This window comes from Falco rusticolus, chromosome 7 (assembly GCF_015220075.1).
Source record: "Falco rusticolus isolate bFalRus1 chromosome 7, bFalRus1.pri, whole genome shotgun sequence".
In the NCBI taxonomy this organism is placed as follows: domain Eukaryota; kingdom Metazoa; phylum Chordata; class Aves; order Falconiformes; family Falconidae; genus Falco; species Falco rusticolus.
Genome location: NC_051193.1, coordinates 70046182 through 70069134, shown reverse-complemented (window position 1 = coordinate 70069134; position 22953 = coordinate 70046182). Strand labels below are relative to the sequence as shown.

Sequence of the window (22953 nt, the reverse complement as noted above, 5' to 3'; positions counted from 1 at the left end):
TTAGTTTTTGACATTTTTGAGCTGCATCTAATTTTTATTAATTTGAAGAGAAAAACTGCATGTGAATTTGAGGGATTTGCAAGGTACAACCCATGATGCTGCTGTTGATGGCAGTGGTGAAAATGGTGATTTCCCTGGCTTTGGCTTCTCCATCCCTTTTCATTATGTAATCAAATATAAGCTCCTTGTTTACATATTCACATTCTTTCTCTCTCTCTCTCTCTTTTTTTTTTTTTTTTTTTAAAGTGCAAATCAGTACAGAATTAGGGTTTTTCTTTCACCAGCGGCAGCTTCCCAGGTTAGTCCAGGGAGCTGAAGGAAGCGGGTGTGGAGGAAGAACCTTCTCTGAGGTCACCGGCCCTTTGTACTTTTATATTTGGAAAACGCTACCTGGGCTTGAGACTCTGTCCTGCCGCTCCAGGTCTCTGTACTCTGTGTGCTTCAAATTAATTTCACTAGCTTGGCCGCTGGAAAAAGCACGGCAGGCTGGAACCACAGCCTGGGGAGGCACTCCCTCATGGCCGTAGCCTTACGCAACAGCTGTTTGCTCAGCGTCTATCCAGATCCACAGGGGGAGGAAGGAAAGATGGGTGTATTTTTGAAATCCCGTTTCCCTGCAATAGGTGTAGATGTGGAATACCGAATCAAGTATTTCACCATGGTTGTATTTCTGAAATCCCGTTTCCCTGCAATAGGTGTAGATGTGGAATATCGAATCAAGTATTTCACCATGGGTGTATTTCTGAAATCCTGTTTCCCTGCAGTAGGTGAAGTATAGATGTGGAATATCGAATCAAGTATTTCACCGTTTTGTGTAGTTTTTGTTTGTTTTTCCAAACCATCAGGATACTTGCGGTAGTTTTGGTTGCATTTGGGGTTTGTTTTAGTAATAACGGTTTTGTTAATGAATGGATTTGGTTGTGCGGTGTACTGCTTGATAGGAGCTTGGAATGAATTGAAAAAGCCGTGTATCAAGTTTTTAATAACCCAAGTCTCTGGTAATCTCGCAAAACCTGGAGCGAACCAGCAAGCAGCCCAGCAGATGCGGGTGTGAGCCCGGCCCTACCCCCGCTGCCAGGTCTCCTCACGGCTCCCTCGCTGCCCGCTGCCGGGCCTTGCCGCGGCCCCTCGCCCCCCGCTCGCCAGCAGCTCGCTGGCAGCTTCGCCCGGCCGCCATGCTCCAGGCTCCCCTCAGGGCGCCGCGCGGCCCGCTCTCCCCTCAGCCATCTTGCCTTCAGCCCCGCGCCGCGCCGCCCGCCAGCAGCTGGCTGTGATGGCGGATACCGGGATGGCGGCGGCGGCCCGGCCCGTCGCAGAGCCTGCGGCCGCGGCAGCCCCGGGGCGGGGGGCGCTTCCCGCCCCCTCCTCTCAGCGCCGGCCCGGGGCGGGGAGCGGCGGCGCCCGCCGCTGGTGAGGCGGCTCCCCCCGCCGTGGGTGCGAGTGGTTCGCTCCGCCCCTCCCTCCCCGCGGGTGGCGGTGGCGCGCTCCGCGCCTGGCGCTCGTTGCGGAACTGGCCGGGCGGCGCAGAGCGCTGAGGCGGCGGCGGCGGTAGCGGGGCAGGTGAGCGGGAGCGGGGCCGGGTGCCCGTGCGGGCCGGCCCGTAGGCGGGGGCAGCGGGGTGGAGGGGGCCTGCCCGTGCCGCACGTGTCAGAAGCGGGGCGCCCGCCCCACCGCCGGGACGCGTGGGTCGCGCAGCGGGGCGCGGAGCGCGGTCCCCGGCCGGCGCCGCCTGAGGCGATCGGCACCGGCCAGCGGGCGGCTGGGCCCCGCCGCTCCCCCCGCTGCCTTGCTGCAGCCGCCCGGCTGGGCCCTCCGTGGGGGATGCTCGCTGCCGGCCGCAGGGTCGCTGCAGGAGGGGACGGGGGGTGGCGGCCCGCCGAGCTGCGCTCCGTGGCGGGGTGCCTGCTGTCGCCGCGGGGCTCTGCCGCCACCGGCCGGCGGCGGAGCGGCGGCGGGCAGCACCCCCGGGGGTCGGGCGCGCGTTTCCAGCGGGGTGCCGGGGCTGGAAATGGCGGCGGCGGGGGAAGGGGCTCCGGCGGGGGTGGGGGCGCGGGTCCGCCCGGCGCCCCTCTGTGCCTGCCCCCGCTGTCCCGCCCGCTGCCCCGGCAGGAGCCGGGAGAAGGGCCGGGGGGGCCGGGCCCGGCCCCCCGTGAGGAGCCGGGGGCGCAGCTTTGTGCGGGCTTGCTGCGGCAGCGGGAGTGGGAAAGGTGCTGTTACTCCTTGGTTCGTAAACAGCAGATCCTGTTACTCCCCAGGACAATAGAATAGGAAATCCACTTCACGCTGGGCAGTGTCTTAAGTAAGTGACCTATAAATGGACCCTTAGGAATGGGTGTCACCACCTTGCTGTGTTGTTCCCTTTTATTTTCAGGCAGAGGAGGGCAAGAAAGCTTCGTCCTCATTACTGTTTGTGTGGAGTCACAATAAAGAAGTGTTTAGCGAAATGATAAGCCTTGGAGGAAACTGACTTCTTGTCTGGCTTTCTTCTCTCCTTTCCCTCCCTGAACTTCCTGGTATACCACGCTGTTTTCAGACATACCCAAGATAACATATGTGATAAATTTGCAGCCCCATGGAGATGGGGTAGGACTGTGAATTTGGCAATAATGTGCTGTCCCTAGGCGAGCCAGCCATTTTCTCTACATTCGGTGCCACTCTGGGTCGGCATTTCTGTTGGTGTGCTCTCAAGTGTCCTTGCTGTGCTCTTTGCAGCATCGCTTATCTGCAGAAAGGATGTTGCTGGTAGACAGAAGCAAGGGGAGGGAAGATGTATTGTGGTGTTCTGAGGGTCACGTAACGAAACCGGCGTCATCCAAATATAGGTTATTTGGGAAGTGTCTCCATTTTTGGACTTTACTCAGCTTGAGCCTTGGAAACTGTTTTGGACGGACACAGGGAGTACTTGCTGGTTTCAGCACTACTGAAAATCTGCAATCCTGACACATCAGGGAGAGCACCTCAGACATCTGACATAGCTAAAATGCAGTTTTTGCAGGCTCTAACCTGGCCGTCCCCTCATAGCATGTTATATAATACTGAACCGATTGATCATTCCAGCTATAAAATACTTCTTTTGCTTTACTGTTGTGTTCTTAGAAAATGCATAGCTCTTGGACCAAATTGGTTGTACCCTGCAATTAATTAAACACGCATTAAGCATCTTGCTGTGTGTTTAATAAAATGTAAAATCATCAGCAACTTTCTGGAACGCTGCCTTTTTTTTTTCTTTCTTCTAAAATAATACAGCCTTGTCCGCACTAGAAGATCTTGTACGTGCCTGTCCAGTGGTGCTGCAGTTGTATTGCAAGTCTGGACTTCTGTGGTTTTACCAAATTAACAGCTTTCAAGCTGTAAGCTTCAGTGTCCTACTGCATTAGTTTCCACACCGTTACTACTTTTAAACCTGTTCAGTTTTACTGGATGGGCAAAAAGGAAAGTAATAGCCATGCTGGAAGAATGCTGTCCATACAAAAAGCATAATATGGCCAAGTTATATTTTCATGACGTATGTTTTATGTACCAAAGCTGTGAATGGTGGTGAACCAACTGGCAAAAATACAGGTCCTCTAGTTTAAAGTTTTCATGGAAAAACATGAAGTAAATATTCTAGAGGACAAACCTCTCCTTCAACCTTGATACCATGCTGTAACGCCTTTGAAAGCGGACAGGGTGTGTATGTAATGAAGTCCATCTTCAGTCTGTTGCAGATGGATTTTGGAGATGGAGGAATCAATGTTTCAGGGATTTTTAACATTAAGCCTTGCCCAAATAGCCAAAGTAGCTTTTTAGTTTCTAGAGTACTGGAATTGATGGTTCAATAGAAATGGTAGAGGCATCAGTGCATCTCAGATCTTACTAAAACACTTGTTCATACCATCTTCCTAAATTAAATTAATGTTGGCCTTGATTTTGTCTGGCATGGGGTGAGTGGCACAGGGGCTCATCATTTATAGCTTTTTCCCTCTCACCTCAAGCCATATCTAATACTCACGTTATGTGTAGATAGGATATACCAGACTTACTTCTGGAAAGATGTTCAGTTTGGTTTATTTAATATCTTTTGCAATGAGACAGTTGAAAAAAAAATATTTATGAAAATTTCTGGTATTAAATTAGCAAGACACAAGTACTGCTGAGTTCCAAGGGAATAAATCTCAACAGTTTTTAATTTACAGCACTTCAGCTAATAGATTTTCTCTGATACTTCCTCCCAGATACAGTTAGATAAATTACTTTTTTTTTTTTTTTTTTAAAAGTACTGTAATTAGATCTAGTGCATGAGAGTGGATCACAAATGATATAAAATTTAGTGATTTGGCTGTTGTTTTATGCTGTAGTTTTTTAACTAGGTGGGTAGTGCCATCGTGCTCACAAGATGGAAATGGATACTTCTTTTTAAAACCAAGTACAGAGTTGAATGTTTCACTTACTTGCCATTAGGAAGGAACAAGAGGTAGGCAATGCGTATATTACACCCCAGATTAATTCCTGCAAATGTCCTTGGCCCTGGTGTGCCTGAGTTTAAGATATACTACATTAAATTTCCAGGCAGCTTCTTAGCAGAAGGGCTTTGATGTAGTTACTCAACACACTAGTAGGAAACACACAGCGCAGCTACTGCTTGGGGATTTGCAGCAGTGAGGGAAGGATTTAGAAACAAGAATGAAAGAGTTTGATATGCAAGATTAATATCACTTCCTTGGTTCAAATGATCTCCATCTATCTCAAGGTATAAATTTTCATGAAAGAAAAGCAACGTTGGTGGCCTGACAAGACACCTGGTGAAATAAAAATGAGCGGCATGAAGCATCAATTAGAAGGCAATGTTTTTTTAGTGGGATAGTCTGTTAATGTGTGGAATGATTCTGATATTTCTTTTCATGATGGAAGGGTTTTCTGCTTTCCCTTCTCCAGCTCTCGAGGAGAGGAGCTCCTCAAGAGCTATGAAGAACTGTTACGATGACCTACTGTTCGCGCTCTGTAACTGAGCCTGTGTAATTCAGCTGGTCTTTGCTCTGTTGTCTGAGCTAGAGAATAATTTTAGAGCAATTAAGTCCATTGTCCCTGGAGGCCTTTAAACCTGTCACGACCACATGAAAATTACTGTTGATGACTGAGAAACATGCTTCTGACTTGTCTCTTGGAACTAGAATATTCAACTGAAACCCCAAACCCAGCAAAACTTTAAAGAAATGACTTATAGGAGCTCTAAAATCATTTCGTACTGGCGAAATCCCAGGTTGGGGGGGGTGGGGGTTGTGCCTTTTGGTGCCCAGGGATCACTGCATTGTGCGAAGGTTGTGTTTACTTGTAGTCACTGCTACTGTCAGGACCCTTGCAGTGATTTAAGAGGTGCAGCTTGTGTATGCCTGAATTACCTATGCTGAGGCAGTTCTCGTGCTGTGTTCCTAGGCACTGTGGTTAAATGAGAGGCTGTTGAGTTTCCAGGTGCCTGTGAGAAATAATGCATCAGTGTAGCAGCAAAGAACAAAGTTTTGTGGTTTTCTGTTTCTTCAACAGCCTTCAGTATTTCACAGCAGCAGCAGCCCTCAAAAAAGGGCTGGTCATTGTGTTGCCTTTGATGTATCCTGTAATGTTTGTCAGATCTCTTCTTTTTGTGTTTCTACCTAGTTGCTAAACAGTTGTTCTAAGTGGTATTTGGGAGAATCAGGAAATCAGCCTTGTTTTTTACACAGGGGACAAAGATGGGCAGATTAACAGTAAACGTATCTGATGACCTCCAGGAACTGTGTGTTATCATAGGAGCAGAGCAGCCTTGTTTTTCTTAATCTGTTCCTTTTTGTCACATCTGTGAGTTCTGGCGCCATGGTTGTGTCCTGCTTCCCTTTATAGTCTGACTGAATTTCCCACTGTCAGTATCAAATATTTGATTGTCTTCTTGCCTGTAGCTTTGACACCAGCTTCCCTGGATCTCTTCTTGCCTGGCTTTGTTGTACATGCTCTGGAGAGGCCTGTGTGGCAGGAGATGGGGAGTTCTGCCTCTGCCCATTTGCGTCTCATCAGATAAAGATGATTAAGAATCAAAACCAGTGTTTGCCATAGTTGCTTCACTGACAAACACTGAGCCGCTCTGCTGCTGTGACTGTGTTTGTTTCCACTTGAGAGTGGTTAAACAGTGCTCTGCTGGAGCTACGAGCTGGGCACGCTTGTTCTGTTCTCTAGGCTGCCTCGTTTCTCCCTTCTTTCTTTCATTAGCCTTCAGACATACCCAGCAGGTGTTCTGTTTTCCCTCCTTCCTTTGCTGCGGTCACTGCCAATGTCTGGAAGGTCCTCTTGGGACCCCTTGTTCCGTCAGTCGCTGGCCCAGCAGTGGCTTGTAGCGGTTCCTTCCCCTTGGCTCTGAGCTGGCTTCTCCCGGTGTCTGTGTGTGGGTGGGTCAGCCAAGCACAGGCTTCTCGCATCCCGGAGCCTGAGCAGAGAGAAGATGGGCTTTTCTCTTTGATTTCCTTTCTGTTTTGACCAGCTGGTACTAGGATTTATCACCAAAATCAATAGTAACGTTGGTTTGAGAGTAGGAATTTCTGCCGTTCCATAGTGTCGATAAAGAAAAGGGGAAGACGTGTAGAGGGAAGAAGAACAAGGCAGGTGTCATACATGGGGAGAGGCTGAGGCAAAACATGTGAGGCTCTGAGTACCAGTTCTGTGGTGCTAGCAGCAGCCAAATGGTGATTATTTCAAGTACTTTATTTTCTGATTCTCATTACCCCGAGCAAAAAAAATAAAAATACTTCAGTGTTTCCACACTGGCTGTGAGTGTTGCCCTTTCCTGCCCTATAGGTGGCTGGGATTTAGTGCTGGGGTCCTAGCGAGCTGCCATTTGTCCCTGCGTGGCCCATCTCCAGGAAGGAGAGTTGAACATGCCTGTGTGTGGTGGTGGTTCTGTGAGTTAAATGAGAAGGTGAACGGCTTGAAACCTATAGGAGAGGCATAAGCAAATAGTCCTTGGCGCAGTCCTCACCGTTTGCCTGCGGTGTGTGTTTTCTGCCTGCTGCTGTCCTGCGCACGTCTCTTCCCTGAGCTCCTGGCCTAGAGCTGCTTGCTGTGGCAGGGGAGAGCACTGAATAATTTAGCAGTTGCAGCTGCATCCAGCAGTTCTTCTCAAATGTCACATGCTTTGTTGTTTTCTTGTAAATTTTTTATGGCTGTACATTTGCAGTGTTTGGCTTTTGGAAAAAAGCCTGCTGGTGCCTGTGTTATGGGAGCTACTTCTCAAACAGGAGCTGGGCAGAGGGCTGGCAATGGGAGCATCTTGCGGGTGCTGGGGTCTAGGCTGCACTCAGAAGCAGTGAGAAAGTTTCTCAACTCAAAGCTTGAGCCAAAAGCAGTTCTGGTTTGGGAAAGAATGTGATGCTGTAGGTTGCAGAAGGTGACACTAATTCAGTTTGGGGGTGTTGTGTAGGTTTTGGTTTGCCCACCCACTTGCAAAGGGGCTGCTACTGGGATGTGAGGATCATTGAAAAGCTGATGAGGTAGAGGTAGAAGAGAAGGCTCTTGTGTTCTGTGATGGTGACGTTGCACAAGGAGAGAGGGGAAAAAAGGGCAGACTTGAAAAGAATGAAGCGCAGGGAGCCAGAGCTCCTGTGTTACTGTTCTCATGCAAATCTCTGGAGATTATTTTTAAATAAAAGATGAATTTAAATTCAAATGGCGTAGAGCCGGAGGACTGGCTGTGTTGACAGCGGGTTTTTATGCTAGAATTTATGTTCTATGAGAAGATGGTGAGTGGTGCTCTGCATGCCCTGTGCTATGAGGTGCTGCAGGGAGGATCGCAACAGAGGTGTTCAGGCAGTGAAGGAGGGGAGGAGAATAAGGTCTTTAACCTAAATTGAAGTGTGTGACATGAACTGGGGCTGAGGCTAAAATCTGTCATCTCCTTCCTGTTAGCAAATAACTACTGTACAAGTGTGTGCTTCTCCTGTATTAGTTTATCATTGATAGTTTTCCCCAAGAGTGTAGTAGAGGAAAATGGATAACACTATTTGCATACTGTTTTTTTCTCACATGCTTATCTCTCATGGCTCATTCAAGGCCTCGGTCTTGATTTTTCTTTTTCTTGTTATTCTTTTTTTTTTTTTTTCTTCAAACAACTAGTAGATGAATGTCCTAGCCACATGGTTTGAAGTATCTGCTGGTGGGTACAGCTGTGCTGGGACCACTCCTTTGCGTTTGCTGCTGCCTGCCAGTTCCTGTTGGGACTGCACGTTTGTTTTGGCTCACTTTGCACAGCCTTTTTGCACAAGACTAAAGGAGCAGCTGCAGTTGATGTCTGTGGAGGCGTCCTCTAGGTACCTGGATAAGTGGATTTTGTCAGCTGCCGCTGGTACTCAGCTTTCTGTGAGCAGTAATGACTTCTGATATTTGTGGTATTCATGGATATGGAAAACCTCACCAACCGGGAGGTGTTCAGTGTGTTGCAGATACTATGCTGTCATCTGGCTTGGGGCCCGCAGGTGCCAGGAGGAGTATGTTTCAGCGTTGGCTGCAGGCAGTCCTTGTGCCTGGGTGAAGGTTGTTTGTAGTGTGGGCAGTGCTGGGAGCTCTGGTGGTGGAGTGGAGAGGGTGGAGCGCTGCGGCTGCTCTATAAATAGACCCGCCAGGCTAAGATCTAGGGACTAAAGATGGGGTTGCTATGGAGATTGATCTGAATCAGATTACCTGTGGGTCTGTTTTCACAGCATGTGCATGTGTGGTGACTGCGTGGTCTTGCATGTACAGCAGGCTGCTTTCACCAAGCCTTTGCCTGAAGCAGGAGGGAGGGAGGGGGCAGCGCTCAAGGACCAGCAATATGACAGGATGGGGAAATCTGTCACTATAGCAACCAAGAGCCTGAATCAGTCCAGCTCCGCTCTGTGATGCTGCAGAAAGGTTCCTGTCTGTGTGGCGTGATACTTCTGTTTGCAAACTAATTCTGGTCATGTTAGGTCTATTTGGCAGCACCTCTGTCCATGCTACCTCCATTTTGCTCTGCAAAATTGATGTGGAGGCTTAAAGTTATTTGGCTGTGTCAGTACTGCTTTCAGAAGGCAAAGAGATAGTATCATTTTGTAGTAGGAGAGGAAGAGATGTTTAAATCGTTACTGTTCTTCAGAAGGGCTTCCAAGGATGTCTTTTTGTATTACCGAAACCTGTTTTTCCAATTCATTTTTGTAATTTTCTTTAATCTGATTTACTCTGTCCTTCCCCTCAAGCTTTATGGCTAGATGGAAGGTGGAAACAGTTGGGATGCATCTGCTGTTTTATCCATAAGGAACTCTTACTAACTCAAGTGATGCATGTGCTCCAGGGAGGATGCTTTTAGAACCTGCCTGCAGTCCTGGGTGATTCTCTACTGGGTGATTTCTTATGCTTGGAACTATCCCTAGGCATTTTGCAGAACCACACCTATATTACAGACTAACTATACTAGATGAATATGCCATTGTCTGTTTTAGGCATGCTTGCAATGCTTTGAAAATGCCACCCTTCTTTTTTAATTGTGCCAGAGTGCTAGTATCTTTTTTAGGAGTCACAGCATTGGCATGCACTGCTGCCTTGCCAAGGTGGATGGTAGAACACAAAGCAGTTGCACCAGAATAGCGAGTCTGTCCAGGTCTGGTTTCAGAAATCGTTCCATGTTCTGTCAAACTCTGGAGAAGGGGAGGTGTTCTCAACTCATCTGTGTTTCTTGCATTAGTAGAACCACTGTAGTATCTGGGTAATAGGGATAATGGGCTTCCTAGAATGTTGCGTATTTTTAAGTTTAAAACTACTAGCAAAGTTTAATATTGATAAAAGCAGAGGAAGTGCAAAATGGCTCAAGTGAAATGGGGACTGCTTGTCAGCTTCTTTAAAAGCTTGGTACAAACAAAATTAGTATGTGCTATACCAGAGATAATGGCTGGAATCACTTGAAATAGACTTGGAAAAATTAGTAACCAAAATTTCAGTGGTAAAGATTCCAGAAAGGTTATTAAAATGTCTAAAAACAGGTCAAAGCTACCAACAGATCATACTGTGCTTCTAACTGTGGTAATTCCAGTTCTGCAGTGAGTTACATGGGGTTCCTGGTCACGCAGGTGAGGTTGGCTGGTCCTGAGGTACTTGCACCTATTTCTCTAGCTTAGCAGATAGCTGTCTCTCTCAGAATACTCAAGGTGTGTAATGTGAGAAGAGGAAACAGAAATCAGCTAACAAGGGAGCATTGAAACTCCTGGCCCTACTTGTGTTTGTTTCAGCTTTGTTGAGTCCAATTGGTATGGGTCTTGAGTTCACAGTAACCAACGCACTGAGGTCAGGCATAGTGGCTATAGATCTGAACACAGTACAGGCTGTCTTGGTTGAGAACAAATAGAAATTCACAATGTTCCAAGGACATTTTAGAACGGAAAATTTAGTTCCTTTTGGACATGGCAGGAAATCTGGTCTTTTGCAAGGTGACATTTCAGTGAACCAGAATTCCTGTGGCTTCTGTCCTGTAATTCTTGCTGTCTCCTTCACAACTTTCTTTTTTTTCTTTTAGAAATTAATGTCCCACTGTATGCTTTTCACTTAGCAAATGGAATTGTATGACCCTGATTTATATGCTAAAGATATGCATGCACCGGTGAACTGTGTAGTATGATCCTTGTACCAGATAAAAGCTGGAGATAATGGAAGGAGAGGCCTTTCTGGTACCGTTCGAAACTATGGAAGAGTTGCAAGAAAAGCAGGGCTTAACATCCGGCTGTTGGAAAATAATCTCATTGTCTTCATGTAATTTTTTCAAGCAGTGATTTAAATACCTGCTGACTATCATGCAGTTGAGTGTAAGGCTGGCCTGTCAAAGCTGAAAGCTGCTGTGTGAGGAAAACGACTGTAAGTGAGCTAAGTTGGGTTAACAGTTTGTTGTGTTCAAGTTATTTTTTGACTAAATTACTTTGTTCCTCTAGCTTTGTGTCTAGACAGAAAAGACACTTAAAAAGGCTGAAGACTCCAAGGGGTAGATGAGATGGGCGTGCTGCACAATTCCTGTCACTCAGGACTAATGCTGGGTATCGGTCTGACACAGATGGCTCTGAACTGGTAAAAAAATGCTGCAGTTCTTTCACACATCAGTTCTGTGGTGTGGTGCTTTTCTTGAGAGTTTATATAGCCTTTTTTCTGGGAGGACTTTAAATTGCAGAATACCATGCAGATTGTCCTCTAAGAAGTTGTGCTACAACCTAAACTGTGGGTGTTTTGGGGGTTTTGAAATGTAGAGTAGTACCAGTAATAGAAGTGTTGTTTTGACCACTTTTTTTCATCTTGAGTACTGGTAGGCCGTGGGTTAGTGCTGGCTCTGGCCTTTGTCTTTGTGTCTGGGCTACTGTGCCAATTTCTCCTAGTTCGTGAGTATTGCTGACAGCTGCTACAGTATGTGGGTGGTGTTAATTCTCACCAACCTGTTCACCATGCATATGAGTGCTTATTGAAATGATGGTGTTCTCTGACATGTGATGTGTTTGTACAGTATGTTTCTGTGGTGCCCTTCGCTTCTTTAATTTTCTCCTTTTCTTGAGTTGAAGTTACAGGAAGTTTCTTCTCAGGCGCTGCTGGAGGATTCAGCCTTCAAAGGGCTGGTTCCAGGATTTTTGCAAAGAGAAAGCACACTGCAGAAAACCTTTTCAGAAATAGTGACCTAGAGTTAAAGCAGCTTGAGAGAGAGGAGAGGCCATCGATGTCAAAACCTGTACCATCTCAGAGGCAAGATTAATCTCTTGGTTCTGGTCCAAATGCCAGCATGAAAGAGGAGAAATGGGAGTGTCTCTCGGTTTTTCAATCTTTCTGTTCTGATGTACTTAGTCTGTAAAATCTAGGAGCTGGAAGCAGCGTGATAGCAAACCTCTGAGAAAGACACTGTTTTACCTCTTTATTGTTGTAGAAGAAGCTGTCATCTGTAGTTCTGTGATTGTATTATATTCAGTCAGGCTTTCCAGATTCCCTTAGCTGCTTGTTCCTATCTCTTCTTTGTGTCTGCACAAGCATTTGTGTGGCCACTTGGTGAACCAAGCCATAGAAGTAATCTCGTAAAAACAAAAGTGGCAAGGGAGGAGAAGGGAGTGTGTTAGTTTTGGTCTGTATCGATTCCACAATGTGGTTCACCATGCGACTGCATGAACGCTTCCAGCAGCACAGAGCAGGGAATGACGCTGGCCTGAGAGCAAGCTTTCGGAGATAGGGAGGGAAAGGCAGCACTGTAACGCCTGTTTCTGTGGGTTCATACAGATCATCAGCTGTGGTGTCTGATTCCAGTCAGGAGTAGGAAGGTGAGTTCCAGCAAATACTGATCTAATGCTCTTGAACTGCTGTCATCAGGCATTACTAGGTCTTTGAAGGAGCAAGAGAATGAATAGGGGAAGGCAAAAAACCTGAACTTGGTTCTAATTCTTCTAGCTCTTGTTCCAGTCCAACAGAACTTCATCTTCCAAAAGAAAGCCTTTGTCCTCTTAGGTCTCACTGTAACTATGACCTTGTTAAAAATAAGTATTCAAGCATAGGAGCCCCTAGAAGCCTCTAGAAGCCCCTGCAGATTATCTGCAGCAGTCTGATCTACTTGTGCTGCAGTAGAAATCGGGAATCTTTGGAAGCGCTCAGATCTTTTCTTTAAAAAAAAAAACCTGACAGAATTATTGATTTATGGCATCACTAGGATGCAACTGCAGCCATTCCAGGGACATTGGAAGCGCTGCATGTGTTCCCTTGTGCTGGTGGTCTGCTCACATACTCGTTTGAAAATTTTATGGTTTTGATGGAGTGTTTGTATTGCCTACCGTGCTAGCTCCTTTGCAGAACTGTAGGGAAGCTGTGTTAAGCATTGCAGTCCTAAGAGGTGTTCTCCAGGCTAGAGAACAGGACAAAACCACAGGATATGGACAAGTTACTAAAAGGCAAGCTAAGGTTGTGGTCTTGTAGCCTCTCAGTTACTCTGTAGTTATTGCATGTGTTTTTAGTCCGTTGTAAATGCAGTTTAGTTTCTACGTCTTCACTGAGGAGTAGGATAGTCTCTGTTACAGAGGAAGAACATATATTTGGTTACCATTGAGCAGTGGAAGTTCCTCAAAGTCAAACTCGTAGGTTACCTCATGGTAATTTACTCTTATGCCCGTATCTGTAACTGAACAGTGGGTTCCTTAAACAGTTCTGGGTAAAGCTGTTTGGAAAGGAAACAAAGTAGTTCTTCAAACTGAAGGCAAAAAGATCCCCTTGATCATGCCAACTTCATCTTGTTCTTCTCAAGTTCATCTATGCCGAAATACTTGCAGAATATGTTGGATCAAGAGCTGTTGCAGGACAGATTTTACAATGTTTTCAGTAATATCATTAAAATGAAGAGAAATGAAGAGACAGGAGCTTTGCTTCCTGTGCCTGTGTTTTCTCTGTTGTTTAGAGAAGATACTTTATGAAGTATTGGTGCTCAGAGAAGGTGATTCATAGTGCTGTCACGTAGGAACCTACAACGGCTGTAACTGAGGATCTGCTAAAACCGTGCCACAAAGTCTTATAAAACGTGGGGGTTTGTAGGTGTGAGCGTTAAGGTTCCTTTCAGTTTATTATTCCATAATTAATACTTATGAGTATGATTTTCCTTTTTTGATAAATTATATACATACTTCTTGTGTGTGTTTGCGTTTTTACTGGTATTTGGCGGGCTCATGAATAAAATTCCCCAAGTCTGTACCTGGAATGCGAAGGGCTGGTTACAAAGCAAATATGTTGCTAGACTTGGAATGCAACTGTGAGATGCTGACAGTTACAGTGGCTTTAACTGACCTTTGGTTGTGAACTAATGAGAGAAACATCAAGAATATTACCTAAATTTGGTGAGATTTACACATTGTTAATAAATCTGTTATAATTTTATATAACAGATAAACTTATAAACTTTATGCTGCAGAACTGAAAGATTTCAGTACAGTAATAATAGTTGTCTGAATTCTGTGATAGCCATAGGATGTAAATATGAACTGGAATACAAACCTCACTCTGAATATGCCCCAAAAGGGAATCAGTTCACATGTTTTTATGTAAAATAACTTTATTAATGCTTGCACTGGGGTGCTCAACTTATATAGTTTGAGCATCTCTGATTTTAGAGTTTCCAAGAACTGTTTCAGAAAATTTCTGTTTTCAGGTTGTTTTTGAATGTAGATAGGAAACATTGTAATTTGTTACTTTGTAAGATTTTTTTTTTTTTTAATCTCTGTCATGAATTCAATGGAGTGTGAACGGTGAGATTGGAAGGAACAATTTTACAGTGCTTAGTGAATTCTGGATGTCTATTAAGCATAGTTTTTAACAAATGGTAATGCTGCAGTAAAATACCAATTGTGCCAAGGGGATTTTTCTGTTATAAAGTGGTCTGAGAAAGTAGCTGTGGGAGGCATGGATATCAAGATTAAATGGTGCAGATACACAAGATAAATGAAATTCTATAAAGTAAGTGAAAAAACCAGTATGATTTACCAGAAGCACTTTTGCTATTGCAAACTGCAGTTCTGTAGAACTGTGGTTCTGTATCTTCACAGAAGAAGTGTTGGACGTCTCAGTCGTTGAGGATTGTGGAGGTCATTCTTGCTCTAGGCCACATCCAGGTTTGGGAGGGTGAGGTGCATTATATCAGATCAGACTTTCTTGATATTATCCCTTTTTTAGTCAGTCTGTTTATCAGACAGCTGAAGTTCAGATTGCATGTTTTATGTCAGTCATGTTTAACTGTACAGATTGCCAATTAAATCTCCTTTCCCAAGCACTGAGGAATCCCAGGGATTTTCCTGAACAATACTTTTGCCTCGAACCATTTCATGAATAGCTCTTTGCCAGTGACATGCTGCTTTGTTTGTCTGGTTTTTCTTGAGGTCCTCTTGTACTTTGTTGTGTGTTTTTCAGCTCTCTCTGCTTTTGTGGGCATGTGATTGTGGTTTTATACTCATGAAGAGAGAGATCGGTAGATGTCTGTAACTGCACAGGACACTGAGGATTTTGGGGAATGTAATTAAGGTCATGAAGTTGCTCATATGTATTTGGTATTCCTGATTATGCCTTTGACACTCTTGCTTTTCTTGATTGCAGGTTGGACTTGCCAGACGATTCCAAGCAGATTCTGTTCCCCAAGGCAGTCGATCACGGCTGGCTGGATAACTGACCACTGGATCGATGAACAGAAATTCACTGAGATGACATAGGGAGGGGTGTCAAGGACAATGGTGCAGAAGAAGAAAACCTGCCCTCGGTTACTTGACTATCTTGTGATCATTGGAGCCAGGTAATGTAAGAGTCTCAGCACTGCTTTTGTTTGGGCAGTAGAGTGGGGATGGATAGCCTGGCATCCACCGATGAACCCTTGCTTGGAGCTGAGCAGGTGCTGTCTGGAATGCATAATGGGAGCATCTGCTTGGGCCAGGGCACCTTCTAAAAGATACTTGTGCAGCCAAAGTTCTTTAATTTGCAGTCTTCAGACTGCTTTTTGAGGGTCTGCAAAGGGTGACTAAGAAAAGTGATTTTATATATGACTCTCTGGTAGCCTATGCATCTGAACTTTGCTTCTGCTGGCATCAGGATAGAGGGATTCAGAAATCGAAAATACTGAAAGCCACATGCAAGTAAAATTCTAGTTTAGGGTTACTTTTCTAGCCTTTGAAGCGTAGTCTGTAAATTTAGTTTAAAAAAAATCATCTGGAACTTGCCTTACTTGGCTGTTTCTCCTTCTAATACTCATTTATCCTCATAGGAATGACACGAATGCTTTATTTTTTTAAAGTCTTATTAACAATCAGTGGACAAAACATTATGCTTATTTACTTAAAGTGTATATGAAATGTACGGTTGATACGTGTGCTGTTTGTTCAAATACACAGGTGCTCAGTAAATGCTATTTTTCTTTATTCAAAGTTTATGCAGCAACTTTCTGCCAGTCTATTTGATGCGTGTGTTCTGAAGGCTATTTTACTTTCATTTTTAAGTATCAGTGGTTTATGTGCATCACCCTGTTGCTTTACCTCCCACTTCCTTTTTGGAATACTTTGGGGTGCAGCATTTAAATAGGCTAAATGGAAGAAATCATATAATCCTAAGTAATAATTATTTCTCTTATTGTATATTCTGGACAGAATAATAGTTTAATTAGTTCTTATTGTATGTAGAAAAATAACGAAGTTTTCCATATGTGTGTCACTGACTAGGAAAAGGAGGAAGAAATGTTAATTGCCTCCTCCAGTAATGCTTATAGTGTCTGATGTTCCCACTGAGGAATTTGCTAGCATCACTTCTGGAGTCCTGCAGTTCTCTTGGTTTTTGCTGGACAGCGGCAGCTGGATTGCTAATGCCCAGAGGTGTGTTGTCTCATTAGGCACTTGAACAAAAATGCCTGTGATAAGAGATGGAGCTGACTGAAGTAATCAGCTACTGCAAAGTCCTTAAAGCTCCACGTGGCCTTTACCATCACATCTTGTTATCTACCATGTGCAAATAGCAGTGCCTTTTGGAAGTATTCCCTTTTATTAGATGCAGATTTTCTATATGTCTGAGCAGACTCTGTAGCTAATATTACTGCAAAGGCATGAACTGATGATGTATCCACTGGTGCTTTGTTGGCGACTTTGTCCTTTAACCATTTACTGTCAAATAAACTCTCTAAACAGTACCAGCATTATTTGACATTTCTTCTTCAGCATATGATGCATTAGTTGTGTCCACTGTATGTAAAAGCTTTTCAGGGTTTCTTTTTTCTTTTCATACAGTATTTCAGTACTTAACTGTACAGGCAGGATAAATTCTGTGATCAATTTATGCTTTATTACTAAAGCATTTTTATTTTTTCTTTAATAAAATATTAGTTTGGGAGAATTAGTCAGCAGAGCTATTTACATCAGTGTAAACTCACTTTTTGTAAATTACCAGCGTTCTATTACTACTTGTTTGGGTTTTCTCACCTCTCAGATAAGAGGAAAGCAAATGTAATTTCTATTTCAAAATGAGCAAGTCTAAAGTATCAAGGCGAGAAAATGTCTTGTAGGAGATCCCATAGGAGAGTGATGGTGGAGCCAGGTCTCCTACATCCCATTAAGTAAACATGATACTAAATGCTAATTACGTTAGAAAATGGTGAGAGGTCAGACTTTAGAGCAAAGAGGTCAAACCAAAGAGCTGTTGTTCTGGGGACATACTTTTCTTCCTTCGCCACATGGATCTCATACTATTTGTCTGGCACTTACGCAGTAACTTTAATAGAAAAATAGTGGTAGGGAAATAGTTAATATCTGGAAAGAATCTGTTCTTCTGGTGGAAAATTAGGAATGAACAGGATTACCTTTCTGTCTTTGTGTTCCATTAGTGATTGTAGTAAAAAGGCTGGTGAGCCAGTGTTACGCAGGTCTGCATATTAATGCCTGGCTTTTATAATAACTTACACTTCAAATCCAACTTGAAAATCAAACCCAGGAATATGTATCTATATCTATGGTTGCTAGAACTTTTTATTGAAAATTTTACAGGATGAGGTCCATATCATTCTACTATTTTTCTGAGTTCTTTCCTAGTAAATTCTTGTCTTTCCAGTTAGGAATTGATACTGGATTTTCTTACTAAATTTTCATAGATGGCTGAAATCCAGGGAGGTTTCATCTGACTGTATATTTGGAGAGGGACAGTATTTCTTACCCAAGTGTTGCCCGGAAACCTGTGTGGTTGAATTCATCAAATGAAATCAAAGTCAGGAAAACATGATAATATGTTCTTCCGGGAACAACATACTTCTGAAAGGCCTTTCCTTGGTCAAATTTGAAAAGGCTTTGTATTGGGCCTTGATAAAGATGGTATAGACCTTTTTATTTAACCTTTCTGCAGCTGTGGCCTTGTGCTAGTGATGGAGCATTGTGACTAGTGACTGAGAAGTTGTGCTTTCCCTGCACAGTAGGGGAGAGAAGAAATAAAGATGAAGCTGCGCCCACAGGCTCCTGACACGTTAGCAGGGAGATACCAAAGATGATTATGGGCATACTAACCATTCCATGGCTTTATGATTAGTCAACTATTTATGGGGGTTTTGTTTGCTTTTTTTTGTAGGCAGCCAAGTAGTGATAGTGTTGCTCAGACTCCTGAACTGCTGCGACGTTACCCTCTAGAAGACCACGTGGACTTTCCCCTACCACCTGATGTTGTGTTCTTCTGCCAGCCAGAAGGATGCCTGAGCGTGCGGCAAAAACGCATGAGCTTCCGTGATGACACTTCCTTTGTCTTCACGCTCACAGACAAGGATACAGGTGTCATTCGCTATGGAATCTGTGTCAACTTCTACCGTTCCTTCCAGAAGCGAGTACCCAAGGAGAAGGGAGAAGGCACGGGGGGCCATCGAGCTCGGGAGGGACAGAAATCCACCAAATCTGGGGACGCATCTGCACCCCAAGAGGAAGTGGGTACTGAGAGTTCTGAGAGTGGTTCTTCCCTGCAGGCTCCAAGTACAGAGTCTACTCCAGATGTGAATCGATCACCGCGCAGTAAGCGCCTGGCCAAAGGCAGCCATCGCTCTCGGAACAGCACTCTGACTTCTCTGTGCATCCTTAGTCATTATCCCTTCTTTTCCACCTTTCGTGAGTGTCTGTACACCCTCAAGAGACTTGTGGACTGCTGTAGTGAGAGATTGTTGGGCAAGAAGTTGGGGATTCCTCGTGGGGTGCAGAGGTATGTTGAAGGGGAAGAAAGAACTTTTTCCTCCCGCTGTTTGTGTCCAGGGCTGCAATTGTCTGCATGGCAAATTGTAGCTACAGGTGTGGCTGCAGAAGCTGCCAGATACTGGCGGTTGACCTTTTTGATGTTTTAACCCAGGATCACAGTGGGAAAAGGAAAGTTTTGTGATGATTGACTTAAAACTTCTCTGTCTGATTCTGTAACCTGGTAAGATTTTAATTTTTGATATGCCTAAGGAGGCACTATCCTGCTAACAACTGACTGAGCATCATCTTTTCTGAAGCTGAGCACTGATGCTGTTATTGCTGCTTTGGCCTATAAGCTCCATGGCAGTGTATGTCAGGACTGATTCTCTAGAAAACTAGAAACAGCCAAGAAGCAACGTAGAGAATTTCACCATTTCCCTCTTGCCCCAAATGGAAAGTGTGCCTAATGAGCTTATGGAACAGTCTGAACTTCAGCGTGGGAGAGAAAAGACTAGAGAATCAGGAATGGCTGAAAGAGATCAAAGTACAATATTTGAAGGGGAGAGGGAGGAGAGGTAGAAAACAAAGGAGTTGTCTAGGAAGCATATGGGAATGGGGGTTGGTAACAGCAAATTAACAGGAACTTGGTGTATTTTTAATGTGACGTAGTAATCTTGCATATCTGCTATTAAAATGTTGGGTATGGAACAAAAGCTGTTGCACTGTAGGGTAGAGAAGGAACAGTGTCTTTATGTGTATCAGTCATGGATTTTTATCTGTGCTGTTGTGCCTGACACCTACATTCCAGGATATTTTCCTTTCCAATATGCTAACTGAAAAGAGAAAATATAAAAGGAATTTCTGGAGGAGGAGATTGTCTCAATAGTAAGAGGGATGGGGCTGTGAGATGGCTCATAATGTGATTTAAGTAGCCTGGTACATTCCAAATTAAACTTGTCAAAAGCAAAAAATGACAGGACATCTATCATTTTTATCTTTATGACCTCTTTGCATTTTTTGCAAAAAAGGGGGGGAGAAATCTGTCCTGTTCACAGAGCGGTAGCCTACTTCTTGGGTTACTGCCCTGGAACAGTTCTAGGTGAGTCTCCTGGGCTTATAACTGACTCTCTTGCGTTAGCAGATTTATCACCTGAATCCACTGACTGCTGGGGAAAAAAAATTATTCTGTCATAACAAAACTTCTTTTTTTTTTTTCCCTCCCCATGGAAGTGCGTATTAAGGGAGCTTATTTTGTCACTTGGTTTAGTCTGATAATTACTGAAGCAGAAAAAGAGCTAAATTTAATTATTTTCCTCAACTCTGAGAGCTCATCTGATTTTGGAAAGAGGTGCTAAAATATTCCAGTGTTTGAAGGGTGTGTGGTATTTGAAAAGTTTGCTCTTTTTGGACATAATTCTTAAAGAGCAGAGCTGAGTGACAGATGAGGAGGGCAGGAGAAGGCATACTGAGCATACGTCTCCGTGGGTTTGAATTACCATGTGGTTTGCAAGTCGTGACCTGAAAAAGTGGAACGGTTTTGAAGTGGTGGCAGAATAAAGGTGAAACTGAATTCTTAAAGCTTGCAGAAGGATGAGCATGCCTGTTAACAACCTAATGTCTTGTGCATTACAAGTGGCTGAAGGAAGAGTGGAGGATGAGAAGCATTGCAGTTCCTGAGAGGTGTATCACTTGCTCGGCATGATCTCAAATTGCCCTTCTTTTGACCCCTCCAAACTTCTCTAATTTTTCTTCCTTTCTGAAGCCTCCAGTGTGTCCTTTTTCCTTTTTGAACTGTAAGGTAGAGCCTCTAATGGGAACCCATGCCATTCTAAGGGATCTGTTGGAGTAACTGAAGATATTTATCAGGCTGAAGTTTGTTGTTGAATGGCTACAACACGTTTGCAGCCTTCACTGTGCTACAACATTAAGGGGCTAAGGCTCTCTAGACAGCTTTCAGAAATTCATATTGTCAGCTGAAATGCATCCCCTTCTGCTATTGGTTATTCAGCTCTTAAGAATGACATAATGAAATTTAGGGTAGGATAAAAGAAGAGTATTTTATTATGCCAAAACATCTGGGAGATCTTGGTGTGGCATATTTTTCTTGTCTTGGGTTTAGTTCCTATTCTTGCAAATGTTTGTAGGACTGCTGGAAGCAGCATCCTGCAGTCAGTCTGCCGCAATTCTGGGTGAGATGTGAGAGTATCCTCTGTGTGTGCTGCATTTCAGGCACCAGGGTGATGAGAGATCTTTAGAGGTCTGGACCTGACTGAACCCTTTAAATAAATGAAGGAATTCTTAGGCGGGAGTGACATACTTGTGTTGATTTAAAAAGGTGGTGAGGGGCTGGAGCATCTCCCCGGGGAGGAAGGGCTGAGCGGGCGGGGGCTGTTCAGCCTGGAGAGGAGCAGCTGAGAGGGGATGTCACCCATGGCTGCAGGTATCCCAGGGCGGGTGCCCAGGGGACGGGGCCAGGCTCTTCCCAGCGGTGCCCAGCGGCGGGACGAGGGGCACCGGGCACAAACCGCCACACGGCCGGTTCCCTCTGAGCAGGAGGGAGAACGTGTGTCCCTGGCGGGTGGCGGGGCGCTGGGCCGGGCTGCCCAGAGCGGCTGAGGAGGCTCCTTCTGCGGGGCCATGGTGCAGCTGCGGGGAGAGCCTGCGGGGGGGGATGGGGCTGGGGGCTCAGGGGGCACTGCCCGCCTGCGCTGCTCCAGGATTCCTGCCAGTGGCATACTTGTGTTAATTCCTGCCGCAGGAAGATTTATACTTCCCCACAGTGGTTGTTCCAGCAAGTTAAATCCCTACCCTCCATTCATCTGTGTAACCAAGTGATTGTTAGCTGCATCTTTTAATTCACGGTGGGTCTGCCTTTTCCCTGGAAGACCCTTGTGGAAGGGCTGTCAAGTGAAGCTGTTGGAGTATTAATCTTGTTCTCCCTGTACAGGGATACAATGTGGCGGATTTTCACAGGCTCCCTCCTGGTGGAAGAAAAGTCTAGTGCATTGCTACATGACTTGCGGGAGATTGAAGCCTGGATATACCGGTTGCTCCGCTCGCCAATGCCTGTCGCTGGTCAGAAGCGGGTGGATGTGGAAGTCTTGCCACATGAATTGCAGCCAGCTTTGACCTTTGCTCTTCCTGATCCATCCCGCTTCACCTTGGTGGATTTCCCTTTACATCTGCCTTTGGAGTTGTTGGGAGTGGATGCCTGCCTGCAGGTGCTGACCTGCATCCTTCTGGAGCACAAGGTAAGAAGGGAGGAGGTGATCTTTGGTAGGTATGTAGGAAGTGCTCTTCTCTTCAGATGGAGTGTGTAGAACAGGCTGGGTGTGTAGAACAGCTGTCTCCTGCACTGCCTGGAATCAGTTTGCAGGGGGGCAAGGGATAGCTCTTTCTGACATTGTTGTTTTGAAAAGTTTTGCTCTCCCTCAAAAAAGCACCTGAAGCTTGTTTTCAGACAGATTAATAGAGGGTCACCCAGTTCACAGCTATCGAATCAGAGGCCTTCTGGCTGTGAGCTTTGCATGTCCCTGGGAGGCGGGGGAGCATTAGAAGTGAATGGGCTGCAGTGCTAATGTGAGTTTCTTTGGTTCCAGGTTGTATTGCAGTCCCGAGATTATAATGCACTCTCAATGTCTGTGATGGCCTTTGTGGCTATGATCTACCCGTTAGAGTACATGTTCCCAGTGATCCCTCTGCTTCCCACCTGCATGGCCTCTGCAGAACAGGTACGTATTTTTCCTTTATTGCTCTTTTACAAAGGCTGTTTCTGTGATGTCTGAAACTTATATAGGAGTAGCCCTTGTTTCCTTCCCCACTGTTTTCGCAGGGATTGTAGCAAAGTCTGCCTTGCAAAGAACGTTCTTTGTGCGCCATAACTATTTAAATCAGAGGTAGCACCACTTATTTAGGATATCTTCAAAGCATGCTTAGTGAATAGTATGACTCTAAGCAGTAGTTCACAAGCAATGGACTGAAAGACCATAGATCCACAATATTATGACGAGTATTTACCCCCCACCCTCCCCCCAGCTGAGTATTAAGGTCTTTGGGGAGAGTCCAGCGTAATATTTAAGGATGCTTGCAGGTTCTTGATTCAGGGGTTGGGATCTGTTGCCTGCAATGTATTCTTCTCAGAAATATGAACTGTTGAGTTACTTCAGCTGGGACCCTGGCTTTTGCCAGTAGTCGGCTCTCAGCAGGAGCTCATTGTTTTGCTTGGAAAGGTAGAATTCAGGCCGGCTTACTGCTTCAGTGCTCTCTTGCAACTGATGCTGCAGGTTTG

At 45.0% G+C, this 22953-nt stretch overlaps 1 protein-coding gene across 40 annotated transcripts in view; it reads left to right on the top strand.

The window, feature by feature from the left end:
- Nucleotides 1-1378: 1378 nt before the first annotated feature.
- MADD (MAP kinase activating death domain) overlaps nt 1379-22953 on the top strand; it is a 77033-nt gene continuing 55458 nt past the window's right edge. For 12 of the 40 annotated variants that reach the window (XM_037393706.1, XM_037393696.1, XM_037393695.1 and 9 more), the window contains exons 1-5: nt 1381-1560; nt 15088-15280; nt 18079-18693; nt 21613-21916; nt 22265-22396. In XM_037393706.1, the coding sequence (XP_037249603.1) occupies nt 15219-15280; nt 18079-18693; nt 21613-21916; nt 22265-22396 (1113 nt within the window). In that variant the 5' untranslated portion in view covers nt 1381-1560; nt 15088-15218. Of the gene's footprint in view, nt 1561-15087; nt 15281-18078; nt 18694-21612; nt 21917-22264; nt 22397-22953 lie in introns of all 40 variants that reach the window. The other 28 variants (XM_037393702.1, XM_037393693.1, XM_037393691.1 and 25 more) reach the window with 5 other exon arrangements.